The sequence below is a fragment of the Entelurus aequoreus genome, linkage group LG06, assembly GCF_033978785.1.
Source record: "Entelurus aequoreus isolate RoL-2023_Sb linkage group LG06, RoL_Eaeq_v1.1, whole genome shotgun sequence".
NCBI lineage: Eukaryota > Metazoa > Chordata > Actinopteri > Syngnathiformes > Syngnathidae > Entelurus > Entelurus aequoreus.
In genome coordinates this window covers 18,359,633-18,372,150 of record NC_084736.1, presented here as the reverse complement: position 1 = coordinate 18,372,150, position 12,518 = coordinate 18,359,633, and the positions used below count along the sequence as shown (strand labels likewise).

The window sequence follows — 12,518 nt, the reverse complement described above, 5'->3', positions numbered from 1 at the left end:
GCCAACTAACTGACAGAAAAGCCAATGTCAACAATTGCATAACCTCCTTTGTCTCTGCGGGTGGAGGCGGGGGACACTAACATACACACACACGGATAAGTTGAATCTTGTAACGTAAACGTAAGATAATGTATCCGGATCAGCCCCAAATTATAATCACTTGTTCCTTATTCCATTTCTGACATTTTCTAAAAGTGAGATGAAAATCCGCCCATAACCTTTTGAGTTATCGATAGCGGAATGAAACATAACGGAGTGAACTCTCTTGTCAGTCATCCACTATCTTTGTCTCTGTGTGTGGAGGTGGACAGTTCCCGAAAGTTTCATGAAAATATGCCCCCACCCTTTTGAGTTATTTTGCCAACTAACTGACAGAAAAGCCAATGCCAACAATTGCATAAACGCCTTTGTCTCTGCGGGTGGAGGCGGGACCACTAACACACACACACACAGAAGTTGAAGCTTGTAACGTAAATGTGGATAATGTTGTAAAAAATTATCCGGATCAGCCCCAAAATGTAATCACTTGTTCCTTATCCCATTTCTGACATTTTCTAAAAGTTAGATACAAATCCGCCTATAACCTTTTGAGTTATGGATAGCGGATCGAAAGAAACGGAGTGAACACTCTTGTCAGTCATCCACTATCTTTGTCTGGGTGGAGTTGGACAGTTCCTGAAAGTTTAATGACAATCCGCCTGTAAATTTTTCGAGTTATTTTGCAAACTAACTGACAGAAAAGCCACTGCCATTGATTGCCTCACCTCCTTTGTATCTGCGGGTGGAGGCGGGACCACTAGCATACATACACACACACACAGGTTGAAAATTGAAACGTAATGTCGTAGAAACTATCCAGACATGCCCCAAAATGTAATGACTTGTTTTTTTTCATCCCATTTCTGACATTTCCTAAAAGGTTGAGGCAAATCTGCCCATAACTTTTAGTTATTTTTTCTTACTCTTTATTTTTATGTTCTTTTCATCTTTTCTATGTCTATGAAACGGCAACCTTAATGAGCTTCAGTCTTGTTTTTATTATGGCACTTTTTACATGACACTTACAAATTCCTTAGTGGGTTGTACAGCACGTGAAAAGACAAAAACAAAAGTAGTCAAGGTGACTTTTTTTTTTTCTTTTTCTGAGTTATCATACCAAGCTAAAATATGAATTATTGCAGCATGTCAGGTTTTTGTTCATTTCTGCAGCAGTTTCATCGCAGCCATAAGTTATCGTTTTCATGTATCTTGAAGGGGCTTGGAATTAAATAAGTGGACATCATGGAGGAAGATTGTTTTCAAGTCTTTAAAACAGGAAACCGGTTTTTCTAATCAAAATACTCCTACAATAGTCGTCATTCTTGGCTTGATAATTAGCTAAAAAAAACAAGTTTTACTTCAGTCAGCAGTTAGCAGTCAAAGAAGAACAGGAACAGGCTTCAAGGGGATGGAAGGTAAACAGGTTGCAACAAAGTGCTACGAGATGATCCGTTGGCACACCAGGAGTCACATGTTCATTATTTACATAAACAAGCTGCCGTCATGCACTTTTTGGAAAAATAAACTTCTCACATTCTGTCGAGTATTTAGAGTCATTTTGGGGTTTTTTTGTCCAGGAAGCATTCTGTGATGTCATGAAGTCAAAACATGCTACGAGGTGGACTCCCATCAGGGCGGAGTCACGGTGAGGCTGACTGAGTGATCCCCCCCACCGAAGCGGACCAGCAGCGAGAAGTGGAAGATGATCGTCCGATCCTCTTGCCTCTGGTCTTGGCTCACCTTGGAGTCCCGGATCGGCCGCTTCGTGGCTCGCCTTGGAAGATTGCCTGATGCGTCGGTATTTAAGGTTTTAGGTCCGAACCCAGCTGAGAGGAACCCAGAAAGATTCCCGCTCCAGTCTTTCCAGGATACTCCTCAGTTCCGTGCAGGCGCTGGCCGAGTCCTCCTTGATCAGGACCCGGTCCACCAGGTGTCCGTACTGCTGATCCATCTGGATGGCCGACTGACGCATCTCCTGTAGGTCTTCGTCCTGTTGAGGAAGACATGAGCGCACTTGCACCGCAATCTGTCTTTTAGAATCCCCTGAACTACTTAAAAGCCTACCAAAGGGTTCAGTAACTAGGGATTCTACCTCTACTATCATGGACTGATCCTTCCAAAAGTTCAACTAAATGAATTCCTGGAAGTTCAAAGCAATCCCCTGAAATACTTAAAATCCTACCAAGGGGTCAGTAACTACTGATTCTACCTCTACTATCATGGACTGATCCTTCCAAAAGTTCAACTAAATGAATTCCTGGAAGTTCAAGGCAATCCCCTGAACTACTTAAAATCCTACCAAGGGGTCAGTAACTACTGATTCTACCTCTACTATCATGGACTGATCCTTCCAACAGTTCTACTAAATGAATTCTTGGAAATTCAAGGATCACTTTTGGGACGACATTATCCCTAGAAGTCTAAAGAAATCTGACTTTCTGAAACAAAGATTCTTTTGGTCGCAAAGATGAAAAGCCTCAACTCACTGTGACTCGGCCTTGTTCCGCCCCCCCTGGCGAGCTGGCGGCCGTGGTGCGCCGCCTTCTGCTGTCGGGGACGCGTGGTTTAACGAAGACGACGTAAGGCTTAAACTCGGCTGTCCTCAGCCTTTTCAAGGCCTGTAGATTCATGAAAGGATCAGAGCAACAAATCCCAGGTGGTTGCACTAATAGGATGACTGTGGTTCTTCACTGATACCTCAGGCTGAACGTCTACGACACACATCTTGTTCTTGGACTGCACTGAGCGGATGGCCTCAATGCTGGTGCCATACTGGTTCTCCTTGTACTCCCCGTGTTCTATGAACCTGAAGGAGAACCCGCCAAATGTTTAGCAAAACCTCTTGAGTCCACAGTCCAAAGTAGGAGAGACTCACTTGTTGTTGAGGACGTCCGCATCAAACTGCTGCTTATTGACAAAGTGATACTCCACTCCTTCCTTCTCGTGAGCTTTCTTGGGTCTGGTGGTGTCTGCAGGACCACAAACGAGCCTTTTAAGATAACGCCATCTTAAAATGATCTTGATGTCATGTGGGATTTGGAAATTTGCTCCGGAGATCCGGGTGAGGGAGAATCGGTATCTCAATTATTCAGTATTTTCTTCAGAATCTATAAAGTCTTTGAAGTTTCAAAGACTTACGTGGAACCGCCACCGCGTAGCGATGTGGGTTCTCTGCAATCACCCGCTGCTTGAGTTCATTGATTCGTGCCCCAAGAGAACCTTTAGGGGTGAAAAATACAAGTCATTTACCACACACAAGACATCCATGATGACATCAGTCATTGTGGCTTGTGCAGCCCTTTGAGACACTCGTGATTTAGGGCTAAATAAGTAAACTTTGATTGATTGATTGATTGAAACAACAAGATCTGCTGACTGAAGCACATTTGAACAGGAACAACTCAAATGAACTAATCTAGAAGATGACAACTTTATTATGGTCTGTAAAATGTGAAGCTAGGCAGTCTAACTAATCAATTTATTGACCTAAATACAGAACGTTGTTTCGTTTGGTTGTCTTATTCCGAGGTTTACATCTAAATACATCAGTTCTTCTCATAAGTAGTTCAATCAGTTATGATTCGCTAGATGAGATCCAGGTCAATATGGCAGATGTCACCTCATTGCTTGATTATAGTCAATTATAGTCGTCGTTTGTTCTGTTTTGGTTCGTAGCCTTGTCATTGGCTTGTTAGCTTTCAACTAACACTCATGCTAGTGACATTAGTCCTGTGACTTAGCTCATGCTACATTGATTGGGTCTACATAAATGATTTTATTATCCTTTCTAACACCCCATGCCGCGAAAGATATTTGTGGTTCTCTGTTATATACGTATTACACTATGAAGTAACACTTTGTACTTTTCTTACCAATCAGAACCACCAGTCGGGGCCTCTCATTGGGCCGTTGTTGGTAGCGGGTCACTTCCTCGTAGGTCAGGAAGTCTGAGTCCCCAGAATCTGAACCGTTGCTGGAGGACCCCTGTCGATCTTTTCGACTCAAACGGAAGCTCCTGCGTAGACCGGCTGTGGTGGTTTTGGATGACAGGCGTAGAAAAGATTCAAATATGGTAAGAGGACATAAGGATGGTACTTCATGTCTCTTAACGCGACTAGCAAATGTTAAAAAGGAATCAGATGAATGCGTAAAGGTATCAAAACTTGATCTTAATGGAAAACTCAGGCCAACCGTTGATGTTCATGCATTAAAGCCAATAAGAGTAAATGTTCTCACTGGTATTTTCTGAATGACCATGTTTATTTACAGTGAACTTTGATCCCAGTATACAAAAACTATTGGCTTAATTTCCGTGTTGTCTATGGCGACACATGCACAGGCTACAGTGCTGAGGCGCCTTGCCACGATGGACTACCCCCGAGGGAACGAGCCGGCCACTGTACCTGAATAAAACTCCCAGGAAAACACCTGGCCACAGGAGGGCGCCACTGCTTTACACTTGGGAGAGACTGCAAGTGGTGTTAGAGCGGCACACGACTCAGGCTCACACGTGCGAAACCCAGGTGAACGAGCAGCAGACGTGCACGCTTAGAGTGCGCAATGCGTCCAACGCAGCGGGGCCCTCGTGGGGGTTAGGGGTCAGGGGGAAAGGGTAGATGCAGGCAGGTGTGAAGGGGGATGGAGGAGGGTGCTGTACGGCTCCAAGCAGAGTGCGGAATGTGGTGGATCGCCATCATGTTGTTGTTGTTGAGTTACGAGGTGAAGTTAGCCGCTGTGTTTGGATTCCCAATGTGAGCATTCCAGCAAGAGGAGCAGATGGGTCATGTTTGGCTGAGGGATTGAACAAAGACTATTGGTAAAGTCCAGCTCTTTATGGCAAGTCTAGCTGTCGTAACGTTACCGTACTGACCCTGCATATAGAACCACTCTGAATATAGGACCCCTTTTTCTTAGACTTTTTTTTTATGGAAGAAATACTGTCTTTTATTTAGGTCAATATGGTAATTAGTCACCCTGTCTAAGTCTTCTTGAGAACATGTCCAATGTCCAGAGAGCTAAACCAGTTTCTACTTTTAGCGCCTATTCTCTTCATGATCTTGGACTTCACTGCCACTCTCCATGCTGATTTTCTACTTCATATTCAACCATCACTTCTAAAAACACAAACCTATTGCGAGTGTTTCCCTTCATCAACTTCCTCTAATGGACTGATTAGAAACTTTCTTGAGGCCACCTTTCCAAAAAAGAGAAGGTAAAGACCCTATTTCCAGTCTCTTCTCCCTAAGTACAACTTAAATGGAGTCCAAAAGAGCTTCCAGCATTTTTTTAAAGCTTCTGCAACTTTGTACCGTGCCAAAGTGAACACTACTGTCCTGCTTGGTGGAAAACCGGAATTAGACATCCATGACTCCATCCCTAATCCTTTATGACCTCCATCCCCCTGACATAGAAAGCAACCCTACAGCCAAACATTTGGACCCCAGACTAGAAGCATCCAGGGAACCAGCAGACCGCAGCCAAGGACAGCCATGACAGTCAAAGAGCAGAGAGAGGGTGTTTTGGTGATGGAGGATAGGGAAGGTGTGCTCTCACCTATGTACTGTCCATTGAAATAGCCCTCACAGTCACAGTCGTCTGTAGGGAGGCAAGCAGGGACAAGAAGAAGGGGTGGGTCAGCACAGGGCAGAATTGTTACGGAAGGTCTGTGGAGGACTTGAAGAAGGGGGTCAGGGCTTGTGGAGCAAGAAGACTTAAGGGATGATGATAAAACATAAATATGGAAGGATAGTTGGAAAGATGACAAAAACTCGAGGGCTCAGAGGCTCGAAGAACTAAAAATCAGGAGGATGAGAAGAGGTGGTGTAGTCTTTAGCACCTGTAGCCTGATTGGAACTCAGTCCAAGCACCTTTTTTTAGGCAATATGCAGGCATAGTGAAGATGCAGTCAACATGCACACATGCAAACATGCCGGCTGTGGCGTGTAATCGGCGATTCTACTCACCCTTATCACACGCTTGGTCAACTGCAAGACAAGAAGAAAGCGTTAAAACATGTTTTATTTATTTGGGTAGGAGAATGTGACGATTTAGAAAAACAGGATTAAAGCAGACATACACTGTATATGTCACTAATGGGAAAAGCTGGGGCCCCTGCTGGGCTGTGGGGGGGAATAAAGCCAGCCGGGTGGGAGAAGAGAGGGCGACTGCCATGTTGCTAAGCCGTGGTCCCGTAATCGGATCACCCACAGCTTACAATCCACACAGAACCCCTCAGCCTCGCCCCAAATACTGAATATGGATCTGCCCCTCACCTGCCTGGCTGCAAGCACGCAGAATTCCAGCTAGAAAGTGAGAAGCATATTGTTGAGGCATGTGGATCTACTTAATCTGTCACTGGACAGATGGACTGAGTGAGCATGGCTGGGATTAATTCAACCCCCCCTCCCCAGCCTCCCTTGTGTCTAAAACATTTCCACCCGCACAAGAGAGGACATCCCACAGTACCAATTAGTAAATGTCACCCTAACAAGTTAGCAGAGGAAGAAGGTGGGGGTCGGCAAACAGCGAGCAGCAACTCACAGGCTGGTGTTTTGGGAGATTTGGGATTCGGGAGTGTGCCCACTTTCATCCTGTAGGCCAGTCGCCTGGTGACGTGCGAGTAGGAGGACAATGAGTAAGAAGGAAAGAGAAGAAGAGATGAGTCAGTCAACAAGGTGCCTCTTTGTTGTTGACGGTGATGCAACACAGAGAGGATATTATCTACTGACCTCCGCAACAGCTGTAGAACCACAAATAAAGGACGCACCCAAAAAAAGCCCAAGAAAAATACTATTTTCGATACTCCAATCCCTATAATATTCCTCTGATTGAATGCCGAGCTGCAAATATGCGCAGATGTACTCCACTAAAAAGATACTAATACTACATACGGAGGAGGATCCAGGCACCAAACCAGTAACCCTCGAGTTCTGAGACAACAGCTGTGCATGTGTGGCTCTGGTTCCTCTTACCTCTCCTGGAACTGTTTGGACGGGACCAGCCCAGCTCGCAGGTTGCTGTCTCCAACTCGCTTGGCCTGCCACCACGTTGAGTCATCCTGGGTGACCACCTGCAGGATGTCGCCCCGTTTGAAGGGGAGTCCCGCCTCCTGGCAAGGAGTGGCCTTGTCCTCCAAGGGAACGTAGTCGAACAAGGCCCTAACGTACACCTGGGGGGATGTTATCCACATTAAAACCAACCCATGCTTCTTGTTATCAAGCCTTTGTTTGAATTCTGAGGACCCAACCCTTCAGAAGAATTATCTATACGGTCTACAGAGACAAATCCTTTAGAGGAGACCTCAGAAACCAAACCTCGATACACAGAATGGGACAGTCTAACCCTCTAGAGCAGGAATATTAATTTAAATTTTTTGGGGGGCCACATTTCTAGAAATCTAAGGACCAAGGGGATGGACTTCTCCCTTCAGTATTAGTCTTTTTTTGTTTATTCAGTAGAACCAATTTAATTTCTATGACAGAAACTTTAGTGTTTTTAGTAATCTGCTGAGAAAACATGAGTCCCTCACAAGCTTTTTTAACTGAACTTGCGAGGTTAAAATGTCAACGTAAGGATCTGCCAATGTGTTTCTGGTGGTCCAAGTTCCTCTATACAACAGGAGTACTCTAGTGTTCTTAGGAATTTGCTACACAAATGTGAGTCTGACACAAGTCTTTTGAACTGAACTTGCGGGCCACCAGCTGAATAGCCCAAATGATGAAAAAGAGAGGCCCTAAGATCGAACCTTCAGGAACACCACTTGTATAGCTTAAGTGGAACAAATGACTACCGACTGCATCTGAAGTGACCAAGCTACAGCAAAACCTCAGTTACCTCGATCAGAACACAAAAAGAAGTGTAACTGACAAAAAGGGGAGGACTTAAAGAGGTGCCTTGAGGAACGCCTCAGTTGTGTACATCACAAGTTTGGACCCCTGTGTTCTGTATTTAGACTCAGACTTAGACTTCCTTTATTGTCATTCAAATTTCAACTTTACAGTACAGATAAGAACAACATTTTGTTGCATTAGCTCGTTGTAGTGCAGGATAAAAGAGCAATAAGGTGCATCCATCCATCCATCTTCAACCTCTTATCCGGAATCGGGTCGCGGGGACAACAGCTCCAGCAGAGACCCCCAGACTTCACTCTCCAGAGCAACATTTGCGACTTCCTCCTGGGGAATCCCGAAGCGTTCCTAGGCCAGAGAGGAGATGTAATTCCCCCCCATCTGGTCCTTGGCCTGCCACAGGGTCTCCTCCCAGTGGGACGTGCAACGAGGACCTCCCTAGGGAGACGCTCGTGAGGCATCCGCACGAGATGCCCGAACCACCTAAGCTGGCTCCTTTCCAAGCGAAGGAGCAGCGGCTCTACTCCGAGTCTCTCTCGGGTGACTGCACTTCTCACCCTATCTCTAAGGGAGATGCCAGCCACCCTTCTGAGGAAACTCATTTCGGCCGCTTGTATCCGTGATCTTATTCTTTCGGTCATGACCCACACTTCATGACCATAGGTGAGAGTAGGAATGTAGATAGCTCGGTTGACCGAGAGCTTTGCCTTCTGGCTCAGCTCTCGTTTCATCACAACAGTGCGGCAGAGAGACTGCAATACTGCCCCAAGCTGCTCCTATTCTCCGGCTGATTTCCTTCTCCATCTTTCCCTCACTCGTGAACAAGACCCCAAGATACTTAAACTCCTCCACCTGGGACAGAGTCTCGTCCTCTACCTGGACTGTACAATCCATCGGTTTCCTGCTGAAAACCATGGCCTCAGATTTGGAGATGCTGATCCTCATTCCAGCCGCTGAACACTCGGCTGCGAACCGATCCAGTGAGAGCTGAAGGTCACGAACCGAAGGTGCCATCAGGACCACATCATCTGCAAACAGCAGTGACGCAACCTTTAGCCCCCCGAGACGTATACCCTCTCCGCCATGGCCACGACTCTGCCTAGAAATCCTGTCCATGAAAATCACTAACAGGATAGGTGACAGAGCGCAGCCTTGGCGGGGACCAACCCCCACTGGGTGCAGATATAAATAAATAAATAGTGTCACGGCCAGGGCGCATTCCAATGTGCCCTCATCTGTTCGTCCTGACGAGCGCACAGCGGGCCATGCCCACATGCGCTCTCTATCCGCTGACAACGCGCTCGGACACGCTGAGCGCAGCACGCCCACGCAGCGACAAGCCTGCATGCAATCTCCTATCTGCACACCTGGAATTGATAAGGGCTGCTTAAAGGACCAGTGGACCCAGGCATCCTGGCGGGAAGTTAGTTCTCATATGGTGAACCTGTTTTCCTTCCGTTGCCCTGGATTTCGACTGCCTCCCTCGTTCCTTGACTCCTCGCTTGCCCCTGGACTCTGACGCCTCTCTTTCGCCTCGGATCACCTGCCTGCCCCATGGACTGCCTCGTTCGCTCTCGTCAACACTTGGTAACACACACTTCAGCTAACTACACACATAGTCTTACACCTCACGCTCTTGTATTTTGGTCACACTCCATTATATAGTTAGTAGTCTTGTTTGTTATTATTATATATACATTGACTATATATATATAATACATTTATGAACATTGCCGCCCTCTGGTGTCAGTTGCCGTCACCTCCCCTTTAGCAACCATAACAAATAGATTACTGTACAGATAAATATATTGCACTTTTACATATGCATCCACGTTTATGGATGTATGTTATATTGTTTTTATAGTCCAGCGTGTTAATCCCTTTTTGGGGGGAAATTGAGGGGATTATTATGATGCGTTCAAAAGTCTTATGGCCTGAGGGAAGAAGCTGCTACCGAACCTGGAGGTTCTGCTACGGAACCTCTTTCTAGAGTCCAACTAGCCAGCCAGGTTAAAATGTCCAAGCAAGGATCTGCCGATGTGGTTAAGGTGGTCCAGGTTTCTCTACACAACAGGAGCACTCTAGTCTTTTTAGGATATTTTTCAACTGAACTCACGAGCCACCAGTTGAATAATCCAAATGATGAAGAAGAGAGGACCTAACATGGAACCTTGAGGAACACCACTGGTATATAACTAAAAAAGTTGAACACAAGACTATTGACTGCATCTGAAGTAAACAAGCTACAGCAAAACCTCGGTTACATAAATCCGAACACAAAAAAAGACGACTTAAAAGTGTTTTGAGGAACGCCTCAGTTATGTAATTCAAATGTTTGGACCCCAGTCTTCAAGTTCCTCCCTTCCCCTTACATCACGATGCTAGGTGGCTACATATTAGCATTTCTGACACCACACATTTGAAGGGATAGTAGCAGTGCATTTGTGGACCCGGTCCATCCCGGAGAACCCACCTTGCTCTCCCGCAGTCTGTCCTCCTCTTTAACGGCAGGGATGATCTTGAGCGTGATGGATCCCTGCGACTGAGACTAGGAACCACATTAAGAAATTAGCCCCGAACCGTCACTGACCGCAGTACGTGCTAGAGGTGCCTCACCAGCAGCTGACTGATCTCGTCCGGTCTCTTGTGGATCACAGAGACGCCATTGACTTCCCTGAGTTCATCTCCGACGTGGACCAAACCTGCCGGGAGGAGCAAAGAACGTCTATGAAGGATTTATTTGGATAATTGCGAGCTGCAGCCCCAGCAAGATGCTGACAACTGATCAGTGCTCAGTCCTTCCACGCTCACAGTTCGAAACAGAGCAACATGTTGCCATGGTAGCGTCTGTGACCATTACAGTCTGTCAGGCAAGGCCCTTTAAGTCGTTAACATGGTTACAAATCACTCATATCTCCACCATCAGGCAGCCTTACTGTTACATTTGCATGACAAAATAATGGAAGTGGAGGAATAAAACGTGCATAAGCAAATTTTGGAAGCCCAATAAAAATCTCAAATTAACTCAGAAGATTATAAAGTAAATCAGTTTAATATGAAAATAATGAACATAAGTTTGCCATCCTTCAAGCTTTTGAGTTTTTTTTACCGAAGCACAACTCACCGCTTCTGTCCGCGGCGCCTCCTCTCATGATGCGAGCCACAATCACGGCCCCGGTCACGTCGTCTCGCCTGATGGTGGCGCCCTGGAGTCCGTGCAAGAAGAAAGGTAAAAACGTGCGTAGGGTCCCACCATACCTTGGGGCCCCGTTTTGCTTTATTAGGCTCGTGTAAAATGTCAGTGAATCAATGACAAGCAATTCATATGAAATTTTACTGCAAACGTATTCTTAGCCCTTTTCTGCTCTGTCACTGATAAAAATATACTGTAAAAAAAAAAAATTGTAATTGGGGGACAACAAATAGATTTTTTGCTTGGGGCCCCAATGTAGCCAGGGAGGTAGTAAGTAAAACAGTGTTATATTTGCACCTGGATGCAACCGCTGCTACTAACCAGAGGCTCCTTGTTCTTCACCAGACGCACTATCTTCACCGACTCCTCCTCCAGCTCGTCCTCGTAGTCGTCCGGCAGCGGCGGCAGGACGGGATCGAAGCTCTTCTGAGCGACGGTGTCGTGTACGGACAGAAGGGCCTGTCAGGATGCGACAGACGCAGCAGCTTCAGGTACATTGATGCACTTAAACGTTCTATGAGTAGCATCACAGACAAAAAGGTGTCCCTCAGGCATCCCTACTAAGTCCCATCCTGTTTGCTAGAGTAGTCATCATCTTTCGATATCAAACATAAAGATTCATAAAGATGACTATCACACTAAGAGCTCATAAGTTAGCGTCAACATTGTAGTCAGACACAGGTGGTGTTTTGTTTTCTCACCATGAGATGTGGCGAGGTGAGCAGGTGCACCAGCTCCCTCTCCTCCGGGCTCATGCCTCTGCTCTGCAGCTCGTCCACCACCTGCCCGTCACACACACACACACACACACACACACACACACACACACATGAGGACACGCCACAGCAGCAGCTTCCTGCCGAGCCCACTCAAGACGAGTGGCGAGCGGCCGAGGTCAGCACTTTTGCCTTCCGCCAGCCAAGGCAGCAGGATGTCGGCTCTTGATGAGATGAGCCTCGGGCTGAGTCAGCACTTTTTTTGGAGTAGCTATAGCTTCTTATAATGCTCCTTGGCTGGAGTCCACTCGGGGTGAAGAAGGTATTACCTCCTCCAAGCAGACTTTTGTACGCCTGGCCATGACCTCGTCATACATCCAATTATTGTAGATCTGCTGTTAAGGATATTTTGTAGTATTTCTGTATGAACTGCACAACTTTTTGTTACTTTCGGGGAAAAATTCTGCAATTTCCCCCCAAAAAATATGTATTCTATATTTGGCAGCGTTTTGAAAATAAATGACATACCGTATTTTACGGATTATAACTCGCAGTTTTTTTTCATAGTTTGGCCGGGGGTGCGATTTATACTCTAGAGCAGGGGTCACCAACGCGGTGCCCGCGGGCACCAGGTAGCCCGTAAGGACCAGATGAGTAGCCCACCGGCCTGTTCTAAAAATAGCTCAAATAGCAGCACTTACCGGTGAGCTGCCTCTATTTTTT

The 12,518-nt window shown here is 46.2% G+C and overlaps 1 protein-coding gene across 4 annotated transcripts in view; it reads right to left on the bottom strand.

The window, feature by feature from the left end:
- Positions 1–1,017: 1,017 nt before the first annotated feature.
- Positions 1,018–12,518, bottom strand: part of mpp3a (MAGUK p55 scaffold protein 3a) — a 30,574-nt gene continuing 19,073 nt past the window's right edge. The window contains exons 5-20 of one of the 4 annotated variants that reach the window (XM_062050152.1): positions 11,781–11,861; positions 11,401–11,538; positions 11,011–11,092; positions 10,503–10,588; positions 10,360–10,434; positions 7,011–7,207; positions 6,580–6,644; positions 6,003–6,023; positions 5,593–5,634; positions 4,443–4,508; positions 3,912–4,067; positions 3,178–3,258; positions 2,915–3,008; positions 2,737–2,845; positions 2,526–2,657; positions 1,018–2,029 (exon numbers count right to left, since the gene is read on the bottom strand). In XM_062050152.1, coding sequence (XP_061906136.1) covers positions 1,850–2,029; positions 2,526–2,657; positions 2,737–2,845; positions 2,915–3,008; positions 3,178–3,258; positions 3,912–4,067; positions 4,443–4,508; positions 5,593–5,634; positions 6,003–6,023; positions 6,580–6,644; positions 7,011–7,207; positions 10,360–10,434; positions 10,503–10,588; positions 11,011–11,092; positions 11,401–11,538; positions 11,781–11,861 — 1,605 coding nt within the window. In that variant the 3' untranslated portion in view covers positions 1,018–1,849. The remainder of the gene's footprint in view (positions 2,030–2,525; positions 2,658–2,736; positions 2,846–2,914; positions 3,009–3,177; positions 3,259–3,911; positions 4,068–4,442; positions 4,509–5,592; positions 5,635–6,002; positions 6,024–6,579; positions 6,645–7,010; positions 7,208–10,359; positions 10,435–10,502; positions 10,589–11,010; positions 11,093–11,400; positions 11,539–11,780; positions 11,862–12,518) is intronic. The other 3 variants (XM_062050154.1, XM_062050153.1, XM_062050155.1) reach the window with 3 other exon arrangements.